Source organism: Rhipicephalus sanguineus, chromosome 6 (genome assembly GCF_013339695.2).
Source record: "Rhipicephalus sanguineus isolate Rsan-2018 chromosome 6, BIME_Rsan_1.4, whole genome shotgun sequence".
Classification (NCBI taxonomy): domain Eukaryota; kingdom Metazoa; phylum Arthropoda; class Arachnida; order Ixodida; family Ixodidae; genus Rhipicephalus; species Rhipicephalus sanguineus.
The window spans coordinates 103,335,143-103,358,792 of NC_051181.1; the positions used below are offsets into that span (position 1 = coordinate 103,335,143).

The 23,650-nt window shown below is 44.3% G+C and overlaps 1 protein-coding gene across 1 annotated transcript in view; it reads right to left on the reverse strand.

The window, feature by feature from the left end:
* LOC119397443 (multidrug resistance protein mrp-7-like) overlaps positions 1-22,519 on the reverse strand; it is a 207,489-nt gene extending 184,970 nt beyond the window's left edge. Inside the window, exons 1-2 of the mRNA XM_037664868.2 lie at positions 22,343-22,519; positions 21,330-21,488 (exon numbers count right to left, since the gene is read on the reverse strand). Of these exons, the coding sequence (XP_037520796.2) occupies positions 21,330-21,488; positions 22,343-22,456 (273 nt within the window). The 5' untranslated portion in view covers positions 22,457-22,519. The remainder of the gene's footprint in view (positions 1-21,329; positions 21,489-22,342) is intronic.
* Between the last annotated feature and the right edge of the window lie 1,131 nt (positions 22,520-23,650).

Genomic DNA, 23,650 nt, shown 5'->3' on the forward strand with positions numbered 1-23,650 from the left:
TACTCCCCTAAAAGTCCATTCAGTGCATGCCAAGGAACTAACTTCGCTTTCTTGGGGGATATATCATCATACGATATCGCCAATGTACTCAACCTATTACTCATTACCATTATATCATTAAGCTTTATCTTTAGTGGGTCCGATAGCTGCTGTGTAAAAATCAGCCGTGGGGTGTGAAACCGAGGCGACGAGACATTAAAAACAAAACAGGTTTGGTTGGCTGAGAAATATATATCGGTGTCGTCTTATCGGCGATTCCCGAAGCCTTAAGAATGTTCGAACTGTTACTATTTTTAATCTAATGTGCGAAAGGGGGATTCGGGATTCCTTATATGCAACTGCATTTGCTACATGTTTTGGTGACCCAAGGCACCAGGGAAGTCCTTGGCGTTCAAGCAAAAATAGCGGATTTAGCTTCCATGCTGCGGCGCCAGAGAAAAAGGCGCACCCAAACTCCAGTATAGGGAGTATATACATTCGGTAAATCCTTATCACTGTGTCTCTGCGCATGCGCCATCGATGACTGCTAATCCTTCCGAGTATTCCCATCGTACTTTATCTGTTGTCGGAAAGGCAACGTATTCTTCCTACCTGCCCATGCGCCGAAAACACTCACGCTGCTTCAGCGTCGTCGCCCATGGCACATACACGCGGCAATATATAGAAATCTTCAACTCGTATTCGATGCAAATACAGTCAACGGCCGCTTCAAAGACGATTTTGTGTTCGGCTCATTTGTGCCGCCACCTGGGGCTTTTGCACCAACGGTCTATTTTTTTATAGTCTTGGTTATAAGTGACGTGAAATTAACAAACCGTCACGAAACGTCGAATGCATCCGAACAGATGCTTTCCTGTGCATCAATCAGTCTACTGCGTTGCTGTTAATCCAGTTTTTACAGATACTAAGCGACAGCGTTAACAGCTCAAGCTGGCGACACCAACGGTATCCGTAAAATAGTTTTATTCCATTCCATCAGCAGTTTTTACTGTGTGTTCTGAGGTTGGAAGTGGCATTTACGCTGATCTGATTGCATCGCATGCTACTATAATTCATTCTAATATCTCTTGTTGCGCGTAAAGCCATTCATGGAACAACTTACAGCTCACTCTCACACGTTATTCTAAGTTTGAGTTGCAGAGCCGTGTTTTAATGTATGCAGTGAATCGCCTTCATCATCGCCCTTTGCATAGAAAATTTGCGTGGTCACCAGGCTAGCGTGTCATTACTATGATCTGCTTGAAGATATTTACTATTTTTACTCAGTGAAAATATCCACTTCTGTCTATGTCCCAATATATTGCATAACTTTCCATTCACCTGATTGATTGACGTGTCTGCCGAAACTGCACGACATTTTGTGTTACTCATTTTATACATATTTGCTGCTTACGCGTATTTGCTAATCCCGCATCATTGCAGTTTCCAAATTCGTTTCACAAAGTATTTCAATATTTTGAAAAAATGAATGTACAACCGCGAATACTTTCAAAGCTTTTCAGTGCTCTGATGGTTAAGGTCAATATAGTGAATAATGTTTTGGAAGCCAATAGTAGCTACGTGCTGTGTACACACCACATACGTGCTCACAGGCCAAAGTGATGAAAGGCACAGTGTATTCGCACCATTCATTTATGGCCATTTTGAGGTACCGTTTCCCCAGTGACTACAAGCGATATCCACGTAATGCATATATCATTTCCTTGCAAATTTTCCGCTCTTTTAACTAAAGCAGATTCATTTAAATTTGACTAATATTAGAATGTTTGTGAATTTTGTACCGCTATAACCTTAATTTTGACTTAATTTGCACTTCGGAAAATTTGTAACACAAAAACTGTAACATGCATAATTTCAATTCTGCTGCAGTAGTTGTATGCATTTATGCAGACTGCAAGAAAAAATAAACAACTGGTTATCTTGGAATACATAGGAAATAATGGTACCTAAGTAATAAAAAACATGGTTTTTGAGATAATCGAGTTTAAAGTTATAAAACAGCTGAAAAGCGAACATACTTTCCACAGACACCGTTCAACTATTTATTTTAGTAGATACAAGCTTGGTAATCATTGCCAAAGTCAATTATTCACTTTGTAGCCTCTCGTCTTGCTTGTCTTGCTTCTTTTATGAGCTGTCGTGCATCTCTATGCACAATTTATCATCGATTGTGGTCAACTTTTTCCAGCAAATTGACTGTATTTTGGCCAGGCTTCAATCCAAATTATTTCAGAATTATGGCTCGTGGGATACTGCCATCATTAAAAGAAAGAACAATATCCATTGTCGTAATCCTTAAGACTCTGAAGCCTAAAGACAGCAAAGACTCTGCGACGCAATTCCCATGAGCTCAGCACTTGCACCACACAGTCTGCACGCGCAAATCGGTCTAATGCATCACAAATACCATTCATGTTCATTATAGCATACCCGCTGTCACCCTGCACGCGATTCGCCTCAAAGGACGCTGAAAAGGCTGAGAAGTTCAACGACGAAGAGCTTGCTGGTACAGCGTTCAGCACCTCAGTACGTCGCCGGCATTTATTCACATTTGCAAGAGAACTGCATTGGTTTCCACAAACTGTACACTTGCTGAAGGCCTTCTTTACCCTCAGCATCTCAACTTATCGACAGGCACGACAGACACAGGGTGTAATGAAGCTAGGAGCTGAAAGTGTTCGAACAGACACGCTCCGAAGAACAAAAAATTAAGTGCGAACAAAAATGCGCACAGCTTCTTCGGACCGCCTTGGAAGGTTTACGCGACAATTTCCTATACACAGCTGACTCCAGACAAGCATTTCGGCTTTCGTAGACGATACTTTTTTTTAATGGACCGTAAGAACGGAGCGCATGCGAGGGGCTTGTCCTAGGGTGCGTTGTTCACTCACTACATGCTTTCGGGAAAACTGGTTTTCAGCCACAAAAACTACTTTTAAAGAAAAACACGAATGTTGCAAATACGCACAAAGAAATACTCTTCCCAAATTGCGAAGAAAAAAAAAGTTATCTTTTTGCCCTACCCTGCGCCCTTAAGTGCCAACGGTCCAGTCAACCGTTTTGAGAACTGTCCCAGGGGCGCTGTCTTTAAAGTGCTACTGCGAAGCAACGAGCGTCTGGACAAAACCTCATTCACAACCAGGCCCGTAGCCAGAGGGGGTGGGGAAGCGGGGGCCCCCCCAACCCCCCCCCCCCCCCCGAAATTTTTATGATACATGGTGTTTTACCGAAAATAAACAATGAAAATAGGCGTTTTTCTCAAATACTCAAGCCTTTCAGCAAGTAGACACCACCCCCCCCCCCCCCCCGCCGGAAAAATATTCCTGGCTACGGGCCTGTCCACAACTGCTCCATTCCGATGATACGGAAACTTGAAAACTCGCTTTTAGGTAAGCTGTGTTTCCCTGTCGTCCAAGCACCGGTGTTCAGTTAGAAATCCAGAACTTTGGCGTCATATTGCAGCGTATAAAACGTAAAATGCAAAGGCTAATCTACCGGTTCAGTAACTGGAAAAGGCATACACACTGACTGTGTCTGAGCAGAAAAGGCACGACGGTGCTCCTGCAAGAGAAGTCATATTATATTCTATGTTAATGCGTACTGTTGTCTGTAAAGCGAAAAAAATATGAAGTCTGCAACAAGGAACGCTCATACGAATCTTATAATCGTACTTATATGCTGGAACAACCTCTTGTTTTAGCTTTCTTAAAGCCCCGCTGTACTGCAAACATGAACTAAAATTATAGAGTTGACTGCCCCAAATCTCTGCTTTTGGATATTACTGGCACAACAATGAGCTACTCCTCCACATTAACGCGTATCCAAATCATATTACATGTGATATTTTGCAACTCACCACCCTCATAACGTGGTTCCTGTGAACGTGATTCAATCCACAACTTTTTAACGTAAATGGTACAGTACTATGTAATTGATGTATAGAAGTTTAAGATTAAAGGGATGCAGTGGCACTCTGCTCTTATATGTTGTCCAGTATAATGCCGTTTCGACTAAGGTTAACCGGATAATTATACAAATTAGACCAAAAACACGTTCTAGCCGTTATTTTTTTTCTTCACAAGAACAAGGCCGTATACACACACACTCACCGTGGCTAGTCACTGAAGCCGGCGAGGTTTAATGAATGGTCGTCGTAGCTCTTTATATAAGGTATCGCTTGGACATGCGTCGAAATAAGTAGCCGTCTTAGCGATAACGGCCCATTCTGCGCCTACAGTGAAACGAATTTAAGTACACACGCAAGATCGTTTCTTCGGTCGGTGTGTCCGCATCAGCTGCAGCACTGCATCTGTCGTACCTTCGAACGCAGCCACTGAAAGCACGCTAAACTGCAGATGCCGACGCGAGACCGGCGATATAAAACAAACAGTTGCTGCGTTTAAATCGGAGCAGGTGGCGTCGTATACGCGTATGTAACGGTTTGGTGCTCCTGTTTTTGCGAATATGGTTTACTTACTTTTTATTTGCATTATTTCTCTGTCGGTACGAAATCCACCTGCTTGTCAGCGCGCCACCGTATGTCTGTGACGAAGGGACATTTCCTTCCAATATTTCTGTTTAAAACTCACTCAAGACAGTCGGTAGGTGTTACATAGTCTTCACATGATATTTACCGAAACGCTCAGTGGAAATCACCATTCTGCGACTCCATTCCGTCACTCGAACACATAACCTCCTAATGCACACAACCGCACTGCGGATGCCGATGCTGCAAGCATGGCCTGGCAGAATACTTCCCATTATAGAGGGCTTTATAGCGTGAATAAAAGTTTTTCTTCTTTTTATTCCCTTCTTTTTTCGCCTTGGTGGTGAAGGCGTCATCAATTCACTTGACACATTTGGATTGGTCACACGTGCTATACAAGTACATTTATTTTTCGGCTCTGACCTTCAAAAGAATGTTTCTGTCACTTTCAATGGTAAATTGGAAATTCCTGCACTAATTGAAACATCTTTACGTCGGCCAGGAGTGCTCTTGCTAAAGCCAAGTTAAGTCAAGTCAAGCTTATTAAATAGTTCAGCTGAGTTACATGGTTAGCATATTACAGCAGTAGGTCCCTTAGTATCAGAAAAACTGACAGGGGGACCTCCTAGGCTACATGAATGGGGTAATTGCAGAAACAGCAAAAGTAAACAGGCGTGTGAGCAATAATGAACAAGCTTGATTAACAATAGCAATAAGAGCAGTGCATAACATAACGGTAATACTCGCTATTGAAAAAAAATGACATGAAGATATTCAAAAGCAAGTGATAAAACAGGAATACTAAAAGCAAGAATAATGAACGTCAAAACATGACAAACTTAACCCGTTTCATTATCAGTGATATCAGTTATACAAAGCATATGTTAAGTACAAAAATAGCACGAAAATATTGAGAGCTGTTAACAGCTAATTGGACAATCCAGATGAGCTGAATAATTCCTGAACAAAATATTTCTTGCTGCGCGAGGTCAAAATATGAATATTGTGAGATGATTTTATTTCAAAAGACAATGGATGCGAAACAGTTATGCTAGTAAATATAGTTGAGAACTTGCCGTAGTTTGTCCTTGCGGGCGGCAACAGAATATGATTGTGCTGAGAAGACGGAGTAATATTTCTGATAGTTCAGTGTTGATAAACAATACATGCAATGAAAATATCATACGTGATGAGCTTATAGGCGACTATGGACAGTCTATAAAAGAATAATTGACCTTATGTGAGTATATATGTTTAGGAAGCAACACTCTACAGGGCAAATAGAATGGGCTGAAAGCAGTGGCGTAGGCAGACATTTTTTTTCGGGGCGGGGAGGTGGGGGCACGCCCTTGATCCGACATGGGGTCTGGGAAGGTAAGTGTGCTCGAGTGTCCTTTCGGTGCTCTCGTAATCGCCTCCTTAACTTGGCGTAGACCAAAATTGGCGTGGGAGGGTACGAGGATTTGATTAATATGAATGTCAGGTCATGACATGAATTACATGAAAGTCCTGTCGCGTACGTCGTCAAACACTTTCCTCCAGACTCGTATGGCACATAGCCGTTACCACGGGCTCGGGTATGCGCCACAGGGGATTGAGTTTATATCTACCCAGGAACGCCGAGAACAGACATTTGTAATTTAAATGCGAGAGCGTTAAGAAAAACCGACATCGCCAGCATTGATCCGAAGAATGCAAATAATAAAAATTAAGATTCTAGCAAGAATCGAAGTCAGGCATTCTGCGTGGCAGTCAGGTATTCTACCACAGAGCCACGCCAGGTCTAGAAACTGCTTTGGAAAAAATTCGGCAGAGCCCACGCCTTGTGGGAATTGCTTTCATGCGAAGCAGGAAGCCAGTAGTTCAATGCTGCATGTTTTTGCTTTGAGTCTACCGTTACGAGGTGGATCGACGTGTTTCTGTAAATGGAGGAGTTGTGTACACATCGTGGGCTTACGAGGCACGCCGACTACACTACGTTTAAATGTTAACTTATGGTGAGACGTAGTATGAACACTCACGTTAGAGTACAGACGTTTGTGTTATCGATACGAAGTGCACGCTACGGTGCGATGATGTGAATATCACACGCGACATTTGTCAGCGTATTCATCTGGGGTCGAGCAACGCTTGAATAATGCTTGCTGAATCATAGGAATACAAATGTGATGTTTATTAGACTGTTATAAAAGCCGAGCTAGAACTGGAACCATAACTGACGTTAAGGCAACATGACGCCTGTATCATAGGAGTACACATATGGTGTTTATTGTTTGGGTATAAAAGAAGATAGCCAGCACTACAAGCACAATTGACGTTGCCCCGACATTACCCCTGCATAGGGTCTTTTTACAAAGAAGTTTCTTGACCTGTCGCGGCTGTGTGGCAGAATACCTGACTGCCAGGCAGAATGCTTGGGTTCGATTCCTGCTGGGATTCTGATTTTATTCTTTGCATTTGTCGGGCCAACGGTGCCGATAACGGCTTTTCTTAACGCTCGCTCCTTTCAATTACCAATGTCTGTTCTCGCCGTTTCTGGGTACATATAATCTGCGAATCACCTGTGACGCATACCCGTATACCACGGGCCGTGGTATACGGGTATACGCTCCACAGGTGTCTGGAGGAGAGGGTTTCACGACGTACGCGACAAGATCTTCGCCTTAATGATGTCATAACCCGACAGTCATATTCGTCAAATCTTCTTACCCTCCCATGGCAATTTTGGTCTATACTAAATTAAGGAGGTGATCACGAGCGCACCAAGACGTAGGCGGATAGATAGATAGATAGATAGATAGATAGATAGATAGATAGATAGATAGATAGATAGATAGATAGATAGATAGATAGATAGATAGATAGATAGATAGATAGATAGATAGATAGATAGATAGATAGATAGATAGATAGATAGATAGATAGATAGATAGATAGATAGATAGATAGATAGATAGATAGATAGATAGATAGATAGATAGATAGATAGATAGATAGAAACACTCAAAGTGTCTTGGATTCGCTAAGAAATGCTTCGCATTTAAAATTCGGCGAATCCCACGCCTTGTGGGAATCGGTTTCATGCGAAGCAGTCACCGACTACATCTATACTGCATTTCTTCGCTTTGACCCCAGCGTTACGAGGTGGATCGACGTGTTTTTGAAAGTGTAGTAGTTGTGTTCACATCCTGGGCTTCTCAGGCCTGTTGACAACATTGGCGTTTAACGGTTAACTTATGGTGTGACGTCATGTCAGCACTCACGTTAGAGCACATAGGTCAGTATCATTGAAACGAAGTGCACTTTACGGTGCGATGATGCGAATATCATAGCATACGTAACTTTCGTTAGCGTATTCCTCCGGGGTCGAACATTGCTTGATTATAGTTTGCTGATTCGTGGGAATAAAATGTATGTTTATTAGACTGCTATACAGTGGAGACAACACTGTAGCCACAGTGGTTAACCTGAAATGACGCTTGTATCGTGCATGTAGTGCATGTATGTAGTGTTTGTTGCTTTGTTATAAATTTTGATAGCCAGCAACCACAATTGGCGTTGCACGGACATTGCGCCGTGCAAAAAGTTCTGCGGATGCTCTTGTGCATGTCTCCGAAAGTTCGGGGCTTAAAGCAGGGTTTCTTGAAGCTCCAAAAGTGGGCAATGGTCTAGGTAAGCAAGGACAGTTAGATTATTGGTTAAAAAAAGCATGCGGGGAAGAGGTAGAGCTTAGATATAGCAAACTGCAGGTGGCATTATAACTGGTAAATGGCCGGTCCTTTAACGAAGCTAAAGAGTATAGAATTCGACAAAACGCTATACAGTAAATCACATACGAAAACTTGATACGGTTAAGCCGGTCACCTTGATAATTATTGCCTCCCCGTTTGAAAAACAATGCGAAAAAATATAGTCAGCACCTATATCATCCCGAAGGCTGCATACATATATCCCGATATACGTCGAATTACATCTACGCTATGACTTGCAATAAGCAATAATTTTTTATACTCAAGCACGCGCTATAATGCTCAAACTACTTTTACAGAAGCCAATTATTCTGCTTTCGCTGCATACGTCAGCTCATAGCGAAAGCAGCTGCGCGAGAATCCACGTATGTATGTGAATTGCGAGCGAAATTTTTTTTAGGGAAGTGCAGCTTTTACTAGGAAGCGAGACCGTATCAACCAGCAACGCTGGTGGCAGCTGCCGTTTGCACTCAACGTAGCGTATTTTTCTTCCTTCCATACTCTGACAAACAACAGCTAAACTTATTTTATTGTATTTGAATGTACTTGAGCAGAAAATAAAGGCGGCAGCAAGACGAGGTCGATTTTTTTTTGCTAACACACTACAGTAGTTGCCACCGGTTTGTTAGGCTGCGCAAAGAACCTTCGCTCTGTTTAACCCTGAAAGGAAAGACATGCAAAAATACAGCAGCTAGCAGGAAGTCATTGAAACGAACCCTATGTCATGCCATAGCTAATCCTAAAAGTTTTCAAGTTTTCCGCGTGCTGCAACTTTTAGCCTATAGGACATCGTGACAGTTGCAGCGCGCTGCTCAAACATAAAGAAGGGCGCACCAAAAGAACGCACAGATACACAAAGGACGATCGCGTACTAACAACTGTCACAGTTCTTACTTCTTTGAATTGGAGCAGCGCACTGCAAGTGTCCACTACGCACAACCACGTAGCCCCTACTTTGGCTCTTCTACCTAGCAGCTCACTCATTTCGCAAACGCGGCCGCTGCAGCGAGCGAAGTGACCTTTGTGCTATAGCTTCAACGCAACTTTGTGGTGAAAGCACAAGATGTGCAAACTTCCCCCCTCACGAGATAAGCGTGCGAGCAGGCGCGGCCACGCCCTGTAGGTCAGACGCGCGAGACCTTACTAGAAACGCTGGACGCACGCATCCCAACTCGTGTGAAACACAAGCTCGGCTACGACCTTTAAAGCGCGCCCTTCACGCGATCTCGCTGCCAGTGCAGGAAAGTGCATAGAGTCCACGTTTTTTAAGGGCGAAGCTCCTTAAAGCGGCACCCGTTCGTCCCTCGTAGTGCGTAACCAGTCTTAACGCTAGTACCAGATCTTGACCTCCAAGGTGGTGCCGGTGGGAGATTTCTCCTGTGCGTTGTTGAACAATAAAAAATTCGCAGCGTGCGCGTTAACTAAAAGCCGAATTCTTCTGTCTCTCATTCCCCATTAGCTGCCATTGGCATGTTCCAGTAGGAAACGTTAGTAGAAGTAGAAGTGTAAGTGTTAGCTAAAAGCCGACTTCTTTTGTCTCTCATTCCCATTAGCAGCCATTGTTTACCTCCAAGGTAGTGCCTGGTGAGATTTCTCCTGTGCGTGATTAAACAATAAAAATTTGGTTCAAAACGCCGTTGATTGATGAAATAAACCAACGAAAGACGCCAGATGTTTTCTAAAAGCAAAACGAAAGAACGCCAGATGTTTCTAAAGCAAAACGAAAAGACGCCAGCTGCTTAACGAAAGACGCCAGATGTTTTCTAAAGCAATGGTTTTCTAAACAATGAAAATTCACAGCGTACATGTAAAATTAAAGTGAGCTGCAAGTCGTCATAACTCATCGAACCTTTAGTATAAACGCGCCCGATCTCACGTCGGTGATGATGTACTGGGCAGAATTCACGGAAGATTCACGGTTTACCGATGAACCTCCGCAGCTTCGCCCACTCATCATCATTCACTCCGTGGATATGCTGTGATTCTTTTTTATTTCCGTAAATAGATTAGTACCACGGCGTTAGTACTTTCGAGAGAAACGCGCGCGTGTCTTTTCAAGTGTTGTAAATAAATAATTTAATATTTGGTAATGTCAAATCTGGCACACCATTGCACAGCAATGCCTACCCTAGTAGTTAAAGGGGTCATGAACCACTTTTCCAAGTAATGATCTAATGACCTCAGTATCGGAGTGTACTGCCTCCCGAATTGATTGCCGCAAAAATTTCTCGAATCCGTCAAGAATCAGCGGAGTTACGGGGGTTTGGCGCACGCTCTCAGCGCTTTCTCTCTTTTCTCGTGCCGACGAGCGCCCTGGAAGCTAGACAGGGAGGGATGGCATGGGGGAAAAAGTTACGTCAGCGCGCGTCATGAAACGCGATCGCTCTCCCGCTGTGATTCGCTTGCGCGAGTGCGGCTACCGTGTACTGAGGAGTGCGGCGCCGGCAAGTGGCGGCACCCCGCGGCAAGAAGCGCATCTGATCCGAACGCCGCTCTCGATTTACGTCGGCTATCAGCCAATAAGCATGCTATGTCTCTTGCGACGTAAACGGACAGATCCGCGACGTAAACGGAAAGACGCCCCGCCCACCGACGAGAGTGAGAACCGGCCTCTGTTTGAAAAGAGGGTACCTGGGGAAACGGCAACTTCGCGCTCCGCTTGTGGCCATTACGCGACGCGCACGACTGTAATATTTGGCAGAGCAGTTCATAGCCGTGTCAGCTTTGCACAGGATGTGTTTTTTCAACAAGCCCAAGGGGTGCTTCATGACCCCTTTAAAAATTCGTCCAGGCTTCACTTCATGCTTACGGTCACGCAAACCCTCTGCAGTGTTTTATGTACGGAAGAATGAAGCAAGTTGTAATCGAGAATACCTTCATGTCACTTTGCTTAAAGCTCGGTAAACAAGCGCCGCGAATTTCAAGAGCGAAATCCATTTGAAGTAAATCCGAAGCCTGTACTTTCCACCATTCCCATGGTGGTTGAAGCGCCGCTGAAGAAACCTCGCATACACACTAGCGCCAGATTCCCTTTTCTGTTTTTAGTAATGAAATTTTATGGTCAGCGGTAAATGGTCTATAGAAATAGCTCGCCGTTAGTACCGTGGAGGAAATATGGTGCATGGTAGAATTGTGTAACGCGGTGCGCTGTGGAGCGAGGAGTCGCAGGTTCGGATCCCCGATCGTGCTTCAGAAAATTTATTTTCTGGCTTATTTTTCTCAGTGGTTATATGTATATATATATATATATATATATATATATATATATATATATATATATATATATATATATATATATACCTCTGCTTATCCGGAACATGACGGCGACGGCAAAAACCCGCCGAGTGTCCATATAAAATAAAGATGAGTTACCAACGATGCGCTCCACGATCAATGTCGAGAATTGGAAAGCTACCGCGACCCTGAATTGATGATCCTATGCAATGTATAATAATTACCTTCACAACAAGAAAGGTTACTTGCAGCAGCGACTGTGAATTTAAGGGAGAAAAGCACGTCTAAAGGGTAATATTACAAAACACGTACGTATACATCCTATAAAAAGCCTAGTTTTTTTTTTTTTTTGCGATAGCTGGTGTGCAGATATACCAAGTTTTCTTAACCATTCCCGTGCGAGATGTACACCGAACAAGTGCATAATCTAAATATTCTCGGTACTTGTCCCATTGCACTCCAGCATTCACCTGAAGACGGGAGATTTAATTTCAGTGCTAGAGCTGCATTGTAGATGCCGCGTTCTACGTTGTCGGCTGCACTAACTGGAGCATGGCCACGCAGCTGCACCGGAAGTGATTTGTGAACTTGGAAGTCTCCAGGGTTAGCCGAGAAAGACAACAGTGACTGTGGCGGCGCTCCCCAGCAGTGCGGAGTTGTGCGTATACACCCGGTTACAATGCCTCGACATCAAGGACGAGTTTATAACGTCGCTTTATACTGACAAGCGACGTCTGCAACTATTCAAAGATACGTTTCTTCAGCACCTGCCCAACGCATCAAAATCCGTGTGTGGCCATTTAGGTGTCCATTACACCGAGAAATACCGCTGCCAGCCTATTTACGATAAGTGTGTAGCGCTGGCAAAGCATAGTAATCGATTAACACCAGAAATAATAGAAGCCTACGAAATAACCCATATTTCGCCCCGAGATCTTTGAGAGGCACCCTCTCGCGTGTGACGTCAGCAGGAGGACTCGGGTGGCGCTCTTATCGCGCGCGCTCGCTACGTGAGGGCTGCTCGACGCTGCCGGCCAGTCTCTCCTATTAGAGTTCGTGAAACACTTGTGGGCAAGTTCATTAAACAATCTGCACTGAATGCTCAAGCAAAATGCTCCGCGAAATCCCGCGGAGCTTTCGTCAGGAGCGCGTTCAGTGTCGATTAATACTGGTGTCGTCTGCTAGCCATCAATGTATACATCTGGATGTCGTGGATTTCTTTTTCTGACTGTTCCATGGCAGTGGCCCACTCAAAACGACTTGCTGGCCCGTTTTCGATCACTGACTTCAGCGTTTGGGCTTCGGCTTCCGGGCTTGCGTTATAGCACAATGTATACTACGTGGTGCGCGTGTTCGGTTGGCAAGCTTGCTCCGTCGGCTCATTTCCGTTGTTCGGTGCGCAAAGCGCATGAAAAACGACGTGTGATGCCATTCAAATAAATTAAATGATCGTTACAGGCAACAGCCTTTGATTAGATTCAAGTTTCCAGAAGCTGCCGTGTAAGCGCCTTTGATTAGATTCAAGTTTCCAGAAGCTGCCGTGTAAGCGCGTCGTAAGTACTTCAAATTTAAACAAGAAATAAAATACTTGAGAGCACGAGGAAAAAGGGGATGCACGACTGTGCTATGAAATAGTGGCAGGTTGTGCGGAGTTCTTTTATGCTACATATTTTAATCTCGACGTTAAAAAATCAGCGTTTTCTGAGTCGTTCACGGTCGTCTGAAAGTATGCTGAACAGAATTAGTGTAATCATACTAACGTAAATAAACACGCAGCTCTCGCATCGGAAAGTCGTAACAAAACGTATTTGCAAAAAAAGAGTGCGAATAACCCTCAGCGGTCGACTCCTCGTAGAGCTTGGTGCGTTTATTTCACGAAATGGTTTTCAATCTTTTTACAGCGCCGTAAAAAATAGCCACAATCAGCCAATGGGGCCAAAAGAGGGTGGGAAAATGCATTTGAAGTGCGGAGCACTTAAGGGGCCCGGCCTGTCGTATGCTGTCGTATCCTGTCGTATACGGTCGTAGCTTGGCGTATAACACGCGCAAAACCACGAATAGCATAGCTACAAGAGTTCTCAAACATTCTGGCCTTTGGGAACCCCAACGGATTCTCCAGAGTGCTGCGAAACCTCTAACATTTTCTTGAGCATGAAGACCATGGAAAGCGGGAGGCAGGGGGGACGGGGGATGGAAAGCGGGAGGCGGGGGGACGGGGGGGGGGGGGGGGTTGTACGCGCGCGATCACAGTATTAACACTGCCCGCGTAGGCCTGTTCTCTTTTGTGTAATATCGAAGGCCATCGTCGTTGATGTAGAACTCCTGATAATACATAGACTTTCGATCCCCCCCCCATTCCCCCATACCGCTCCTCGAGTCGCGTAAACCGTCCGCCGACCTTACGCTGCGTGCTTCAGGCACCGCGCAGCGCAAGCAAGAAATACAAAGCAACAGATACAAAAAAGAGATACAAGAAACAGAGAGAAGGAGAAGACGAGAGAAAGAGAAAAATAAAGAGAAACAATGAAGGCCACCCAGCTCTACTCTGCCTTCAGACATGGCACCACCATTGCGAAGCTGCCATATTTTTTTTTTATTTTGCTCTTTACTTCCCTTTCCCCCTGACGGCTCTCCACGGTTTCACATTGGGCAACCGCTCGCGCGATATCAGCGCGGCGGCGTATGGTAGCCAGCGCATCCCATTTCACTGGTGCTAGCGGTTGTTTTCCGGAGGTTGGTTGAACTAAAGGACTAGGTTGAACACCGTGGAGTTTCGAACAGTCCATGTTGCCAGGTAACATGAATAATGGTGTGAAACTGCACTCGAAAGCGAAATTTGAGGTTAAATTGGGTTTCATATAGGCGCCGATTTTGAAAATAGGCATTTTTAGGCACTTATAGGCATTTAGGCAAAACCCCAAAGGTAAGCAATTTATAAGCACTGTAAAAACACTATAAAAACCCTTAATAACGTGTAATTCATGCTCACATTGTCACGTGGTCGTGGCTTCGACGAAGACAGCATTCAGCACGACCGAGATGAAACTGTTTATTTGGCCGAACTTGTGGCCGGGACACTGAAAGTCAAACTACAGCAATACACTGATAGCGGCGAACAGAGCGTCGACCGTCGATCAACTGCTCATGGCTGGGATGCGCCGTCTTTTATACATCACGCATCGAACTTTCCAGTCTTATCACTGGTTGTCGCGCAAGCACTGGAATAATCTAGACTATTCGCGTCCTGCGTGCAATCTTAACAAAACGATCTACTATACTCGCGAAGCTTCTCGAACACTGCGGCGCGGTCAGCGTCGAGCGTTGATAACCGTCCTTGCTGGTCAAACCCGAATACATCAAAATAAAAGAAGAAGCGGGCGTGGCAATATATCCAAATGGGGCGATAGGAACGCAAGAAACAAAATAGGCTTTTGCCTAAAATCCCGTCTCTAGTGATCACATTGTAAATCACGAGTATTGGCTAGGTATCCATCGAGTTCGATTGGGAGTCGCTTGACAATCACAGCAACAATTAGTGTAACTATATATTAGCTTACCTAGGCTATTTAGCTTAATTTGCATATTAGATAAGCTTGCATCCCAAGTCAAACTAAGCTTAATTAGATAATTTGCCTAAACAGCGCTACACTGGGCTGTCTTAATTAGTCTTAATTAGGCTTGGCTCGGCTCACCTTGTCGAGCTCGGCATAACTGGGCACAACGCGATCTCAGCTCGACTTATATAGAACTAATTATTCATTGATTTACTTAGCCTAATTAGGTTAAGGTAATTATTACCATGGAAACTAGCTTAATTAAACTTGGCTATGGTTAAGTTGGCTTAACTAGGCACAGCTATGTTTAACTTGGCTTGACGTGGCCATGCCGGCATGATGATGATAACTATTTATCTGCATTGCGGACCAGACAAACGGCGGGAATAGCAGCTCTGCTGTAATAATCGAGCGTTAATGAGCCAGCGCTCGAAGCAAGACGTTTAGAGGATCAGTGGGAAAATTCACGTAAGAGGCGTAGCCGAATTTTTGCAGGAATTGATAGTTTTACAACTTACAGACGAAGATCCAAATGAAAATTATTGAAATGAAAAATATGGTGAATAATGAGCTGCAATACATACATGTAGTAAAACATAATTAGCAAAGATAGGCTTTACTTCATTTTGTCTCCTGGCCTTAGCCTGGCGCTTCGCATCTTGCGATTCATATGAAACTGCGGAAGGCACTTCAGTAAAAACAAAAAAGGTAATGTCACGAAATATCTGTCACCTTGCAAAATCACCATATCCTTTTGCCTACGCATGAAGCTATGCGCCACAAGAAAGCTTCGCTAATAAGTCATTTCCTTGACTATGAAACGCGCCATTTAGAATAAGACAGCCTGAAATTCTCAAGTAACTACGTTGTTTTTTAAGGTGTCCGTGGTCACCCGAGCAAGCGCACGAACGTGAGTTAGCTCCTCGCTACCAGCCACTGAGCAGCATCCATGGGCGCCGACGTGTCAGCCGAAAACAGACGGCAGCCACCCAACCTCAACAATTATTGGCATCTACAACTGCACCACACAGCTGTGTCGTGCGTTTGTGCAAGTGACCGCACTGATCTAGATCAGTGGCTTAGTCTTCTCATCAGTGGCCGTACCGGCTCTTCTAAAAAGGTGCAGTATTCCCACGGATGCTATCTCCTTTAGTTGATGCTACTTGAGAGTTTACACAAAAGAATTTAGAGCCCCAAACATCAAGTTAATCAGCATACAAGTGCACTATGGAGAAAGTAGCATTCGTTCGATCATAGTGCTTTACCATATGTCTTTACCACCCCATGCAGATCGTATGCGCACTGCACATTTTGTTATATCAATTGCGTCTCTTTCTCCTACCGCGCCCTTGCGTAGTACGTGCTGGGAAAATGCCGGTTCGAGCTGTTTCTGCCACTCGCACCTGTGTCTATGTCTCTTCTAGAGTACTTAATGTCCATTTACGTGGAATATAGAAGAGGTCATAACAAAAGGGCAATATATTTAGCACTACAAAGGACAAGGATTTTGAAATGTTGTGCGTCCTTTCTGCTCTCATGATGATGTAACTGCTCCTTAGCGTTCAATGATATTGAAAGTCACACCATTTTTATGTTAAAAGAGCTTTATTTTGGTAATATATTTGATATTCTTTTATCTACATCGATTCCAGCGCTGATGGCAATACTACGAAAAATAGAGCATGGGTTGGACAAGAGATTTCGTACACCACCAGTCTCCAGTACTCGACCGTCCCCCATGACGACGACCCTGCATTACGGGAAGAATTAGCGCGCATTATTATAATTTGTCATAATTATGAACAAGCAGTTGATATAGACCACTCGAAATAGAGGTTTTGCGGTATCACTATACATCCTTTTTTAACAAAAGAAATTACGGCTTAGCGAAAGGCTCGTACACAGCTTCGGCACATAACTATGCGCACTTGCAAGATCAGCCGATGCCTTTCATGAGCTTGCATGGCCGAGACTTCAAAACAGCTATGGCAGCACTTGCGAGATGACGGAAAGTCTGCTAGCATACGTAGGGCCACAGAATTGGTTTAGAAATTTTGCGTCTTCGAGTTGTTTTCAATCCGTCCTCTCTCTGTAATCAGCTACCCTTCTGGTTGGCTAAGACTGCAATATTCTGTCGCGAGGAACCATGGTTCGTAGTTCCAATCCCAGACTGCGAAGAAATTGGTCTTCAACTACGCAGTATTTACTCTGATAAATCAGTATCGGTTTCCTTTGCAGCTTTGTGGTATATTTGGGCGGATGTCAATTTTTACTTTTCAGCCATTGAACTTGCACTACTACATACCGACATTTTGTACTGAGAGCAGTAAATTCCTCTCAGAAGTCAGAAAACATGCAGCCAGCAGCCTGTCAACGTTCTTATTCTATTCACTAATCGCGGCATGAATTACGCTTTATAATATCCTTAGTATGCAGCCAAACAACATAGACAACGGGGACTGTGGACGACTGTAGTCGAATTCAGTTACGCCGCACACCTGAAAAGTCAGTCCAAAATAGGGGCTGTTCTATGCTTTTCCAACGTGAAACGTCAACTAGAGCGTCATGCTCTCTTTTTTTAGTTTGGTAATGCAATATCTCATATGCCACATCAATATAGCTGTAGCTACAAAATGCATAGCTTTGCGACTAACTTGGTCGTGCGACTGGTGCTAGTCGCAGGTGTGAACGAGCTTTACTGCTGCGTTCAGGACAATGTCCAAACAAATCATAAGCAATTGCGACAACCCCTTCGCTGACCCCCAAACAATCATTCCAGCAGCATGCTAACTCAGGGTTTCGAGGCACGACGCTCACGTGGAAACGCAAGACGCATCGCGCGCTCTAGCAGCTTGTAAAGTACAGGAGCAGACAAACGCTTAGTTTATTTTTCCCTCACACTCTCGCCGCTTTTTCCGTCACGTTACCTAGTATGAAGTATATTCAATGCTAGTAATGTATTCCACGTCGTGGCTCACCTGTCGTAATCCAGTATGGTGTCGATGCGGTGCGCTATTGTGATAACGGTGCAGTGCGAGAAGCTCTCCTTCAAACTCGCCTGCACCTTGCGCTCTGTGTCCGAGTCCATCTGGGAGGTGGCTTCGTCCAACACCAGGATTCTTGTGGCTCGCAGAAGGGCACGAGCGAGCGCCACCAGTTGTCGCTGACCGGCACTGAAAGCCATCGACGGAAAAAGACGTTAGCCCTTCAAAATTGAATTTTAAATATCTTAATAGTTGGACTTTTCGAAGGCTATCTACAAATTTTTAAATATGCAAGTCTTCCCTTCAGGACAAAAAAAAAATGTATATATGTAGATTTATCATATTCATAATAACATTAATAACATACTACAATATTTCCCTTATTTAAATTTTACCCGTCCCGGTAGTTTATTCGTTATGGTGCTCGACTGCTGACTCGAATGTCGTGGGATCGAATCGCGGCTGCGGTGGCCATATTTCTATCGAGGCGAAATGCTAGAGGCCCGTGTACTTAGACTTAGGTGCATGTTAAAGAACACCACATGGTCAAAATTACCGGAGCCCTCAACAACGGCGTCCCGCAGAATCATATCATGGTTTTGGGACGTAAACCCCCAAGAATTATTATTATTACTTCTTTAACCTTTCCGACTGACTTATGGAACTGACTTTAGGTGAAGTTTATATAGTTTGTCGATGTCTGTGATTTTCACTAATTCTATGTTCTGTGAAAAGGAGTGACCTGCGCGACATAGCGTGAACCCCTATTGAAGATCTTGCAATAAAAATTATAAAAAGCATACTGATATTCCTTTTCTCTGCGATATTATTTTATATTGATACCCTCCTGTGTGTTCCTTAGAATTCACTTAAAATTATAAGGGTATCTTCTCAAATATGGTGGCCAAATACAGTTTCCCTTAGCTATTTCATTCACAGATTAGGCAAATTTACAAGGTCCAGACAAGGTTCGTCGATAGAAGGACGTACTTTCCACTAACCTGAGGTTTTCTCCTTTTTGAGACACGCAGAAGGACAGTCCCTCAGGCGTCTTTTCGACGAAGTCGCTTAGGTGGACGCTTCGAAGAACTCTCCAGAGAACCTCGTCTGAATGGGTGCCTTGTGGATCCAAGTTTTCCCGTAACGTCCCAGTAAACATAGAGTAGTCCTAAATGTCAATGAAATTATAATGTCGCGGGGTTGTGACAGTGAAGAAGTCAGCAGTCAGGCTGTTAAAGACGAAACTTTTTATTGGGTGAATTTGTGCCCAGAAAATGAAGTAACACTGTACCAGCGAGTAACACCCACAATACAGCGATAGAGGCGAGTACAATCGTCGACCGTCGATTAATCTGATCTTCCGTGAAATGTGCATGGCTGTTATACATGCCTGATCGAACCTTTGGTCGTTATCTTCGTGGCTAGCCATACTTCCAGACAGGCACGTAGCCAGATTTTTTTTTTTCGGGGGAGTGGGGGGGACAAGGCCTAAGTGTTCGAAAGAAAGTCTTTCCGATGCAAAAAGAAAAAAAAATTGCCCGGGAATATAGAAGGCTGGACGAATTTCGGGATTTCGGGGGGGGGGGCTGCCCCCTCCCCCCTTTCCTACGTGCCTGCTTCCAGATTAAGCTCAACGGATTGCGTCATGTGCGCACTCACTAAAAAGAAATCTGGAGGCTACCTAAACCTTGACTTAGGTATCTGGTAGAGGCACTCGCATGTCGGCGTTCGTCTGCCCTTGTGTTAACTTTGTGTGTCGCGCGCTGCCGAAGCAAATCTCTGAGGCCGCGCAGAAAGAGCCGTGTAGTTACGATCTTCTCCTCCAGGTGCCGCAACGATCCTAGCTGCTCACAAGAAAACCGTCTGTTCCTTCAATGTACTCATTCAATTAATTTTCATGAATTATGCTCACAGTTAACTGATCCTTAAGTAAACTTATGTCCCGATATCATATGCATGCAATATAACTTTTAACTTGGACGAGAACCGTCGATTTGGTACCAGTTGTACTTCTTAAAACACATTTTCTGAATATTCGGAAAACCGGAAGTAAGTACTCGAGCGGAAGTGCTTGAAAGAGAAACAAAAGTGTCACGTACTAGTTCCTCATGACACTAGAAATAGCCATAGCTTCACGCATTTGACAACTGAGCTATGGCTTCAAGTTATCAAATGCGGGCAAATATCAGTCTATAATTCACGCAGATGCTCCTCGGATATTTTTTTCCACTGGCTATATCGGTTACACTGGAGCGGTTCCACTGGGGAAACTCGCTGTTGTTTCTTTAGATGTACAAATCTGGAAAATGTGGCATTGCGCCATAATGTGTTAATACTTTATTCGAGTAACTCAAATAACACATTACAACTAATCAACGCCACTAAAGGCAGGATTGTCAATTAGAAAGTTTACAACGCCTCATTCATAATGCCCTGTCCTGTGTGCTGTGTCATAATGTCATGTGTCTCGTGATCGCGCTCAGTACCATTGTGAATTACTTCTTCCAACATGCCCAACTTCCAACATGCCCAACAAGACCTTATTAGAGGCTCGCGTGAAGTCGCAGCGTGAAGGCGCACACGTCGTTCGGATGTCAGCGTAAGGAGACCGATTAGGCTCTAACATTTTTTTTTCATCAAATCCTTAGGTGCCCTAATAATTATGTGAAGGGTTGTAGGATTATGTGAGGGGTTGTGTGGGTGCCCTCGAATAATTTGCTAGTGCACTGATAATAAAATAATTCAAGAGACCCCTCGAACAAGAGGCGGGTCATTTCGATAGCCTGAGGAGATGGACGACAGGGGCTCTGATGCGTGGGTGTGAGGACGGTAAATTTGACGTTGGTTACTGAGATGAGTTCCCGTTATGTGAGTCCACTCAAGTTACTTTAGGGTACACAGCCAACGAAGCTTTACTTTTGATCTGAATGTGCTAAATACTTTATTTTGTATTTCATGCAGTCTGCGTAGACTTGTACACAAAATTTAATGGACACCAATATCTCTTCTTCACTGCGCCCTGAGTTACTAGAACATTCGCACTAATCATGCTGAGCCCACGTGCGCTACTGTAGGAACCCCTACAAGGTAGTAATCAATTTTTGTACGAGTCATACGTTTATTGAAATTCGAATACTGGGCTCTAATTTTTCCCAGGTGCAGGCATGTGTGCGATGACAGGGAATGATTTCGCATAGAGCAGAGTTATTTAAAAAAAGTACAATCACTTAAACAAGTTGCAATATATTATAGCTACGACAACCTCACTGCTTATTTATTACTGAGAGACTGGACAACGACCAAATCAGTAAACATCATTCACCTGCGGGATGACGCTGATTGCAGTACGAAGGCGTTTCAGAGGAACTGTGTTTATATCGATTCCGTCAATGGTGATCACTCCCGACGTTCGCTGAATCATGCGCAGAAGTGCTAGGACCAGCGACGACTTTCCGGCCCCAGTCCTCCCCACCACAGCCAACTGCGAACGTGAGCGAAATCAGAAACTAAGGAAATGTGGCACACATCATCGTTCCTCGGTGCCTATGCATGGCGCTGCCAATTCAAAGCAAGAGATAACAGGTCTGATTCTCTTCAGCTGTGGTCCGATTTCGCTAGCAGTAAAATGCAACAACTGTCATGTGTTTAAGCTTATATAGCTGTATGTTAAAATGCTGTATACTCCGTTTCATACATAAGGTGCAACCCTATGGAAGCTAGCGAGACTTCTTGCAGTAGATGCCTTCGCGCCAAGAATTGGTTCAATGATTTTACCACATGTAATGTGATTTTTTTTTTCGTTTTTAGACTGAGTAGTTATTTAAGAATACGCGCTGTGCCTTAAAAATAAACAAAACCCCGTTATTCATACGGTTGTCAATAGGGTTTTCGGGATCGCTTAGCGTATCTTTGTTTTCGTATTGCGGCCTCCGCGATTAGTTCTGGAAGTGCGCAGCCGGAGTCAATCGCGGAAGCCACGTATACAAAGGCGACATCCAAGCGCGAGACGCGCGGACTTAAACATTTCGCCGACCCAACTTCTTGTATAGCTTCCACAGCGTTGGGCCTGATGTATAAAACAGAGTATAAAGGTTACGTATTCGTCCGGAGGCCGCCCTATAGTGGCGTTCCTCTACGCACTGCCTAGATTTCGGAGGTCCAGCCCAACAATATGGTCATAAAACCATAATTTTGTTCTTTATGGTCACACGCCTATTAATTATACCAATTTTCGCCTATTAAGACCTGGATAGTTTGATTGCTGCAGGCATAGTCACAGGCCGTGTTATCACGAAACTCGAGGTCCGTATATGCCACATTTCCATATGGACGTACCTTCTGTCCCGCCTCTGCTACAAAGGAGATATCTTTGAGCGTGTCGTCGGCGATTCCTGGACGATATGACGCGCTGAAGTTTTCGAAGCTCACGACCCCTTTACTGGGCCACATGTCGTCGTAGGGTTGAACGAAAATCCGAGGATTTTCTTGCTTTGTGTGACCGACGGAATCCTTTCGTCTTGAAAGAACATCCTGCAGGAAAAGAGACTGGTACATTTTTCGACAAAACGTATGTTCTGTAGTAGCCTTGCTAGTGCCGCAGTAACATTGACCTGAATACGGATAGTAATGTGGGTTAAAGTGGCTCATGTTATCATTGTATCGTTTCCTCCATCCTTACATTTCTTTCCGCACTTCAGTGCTTCACGCTGTACATTAAACAACATGAATCTTGACCTCAAATGCTCTTATTAGCTCTTATTATTCTCTTATTATTATTGCTCTTATTAGCTCTTATTAGCTTCCATCTGGCAGCCTTTTTTTTGTCAGGGAACGTGATACTAGGGAACAGGACCTCAAATCTGGTGGAGCAGAAGCAGCGCCTTTCGCCGCCCTAGTGGAAAAAGATCAAAGCTTTGGCCGCTATGGGCGGTCGGGCATGCACGTGCTCTTACTTCGCGCTCGCGGCAGATATGCTTTTCTGGGCTTTTATGTCACGACGCCTTGCGCTGTTTTGTCACTGCGGGAAGCTGACACATAATACTGTTGCGTCATGAACTACCATAACATTGTGGAAACCTCGAGAGGCCCTAAAACATCCCATTCGGCTCTAATGGTTCCCAGGCCAGCGGCACGGGAGGCTGAGGCATCAAACATGGATTTCAGCAGTTCTTGTGATGCTTCCGTGGTCGTGGCAGCTTGCCGTGATTTCTGCCGTGTATATAATCCTTCATTTTTGGGCTTACAAAGCCTCACATGCTTCCTCAAACGCGAAAAGTGACCGTCGGCATCGGCAGCGTCGGCGTCAACACGAACGAGGCCAAAAATTATCGCGTGATAACGTCATCAGAAAAGTGACAAAAAGAATAATAAGATGGTTTTCGCCTTCAAGTCATCGTAGGCGAATGCATAGTGGAATGTGTGATTTATAACAAATTGGTGCGGTGACCCAGTTTACATGCCCGGCCCTTTATTAAGTCGCCTTGTTTGGCTTTGTTTTCCTGGTCTTGTCTCTCTTGCTGTACGAAACGCCGAGCCGCTCGTGCACTAGGACAGACAAGACTAGAAGCACCGAGCTATAGTGTACTATACACCGAGCCATACAAGACGACGTACGTTGAGAAACGAACACTGTCACACAACGAC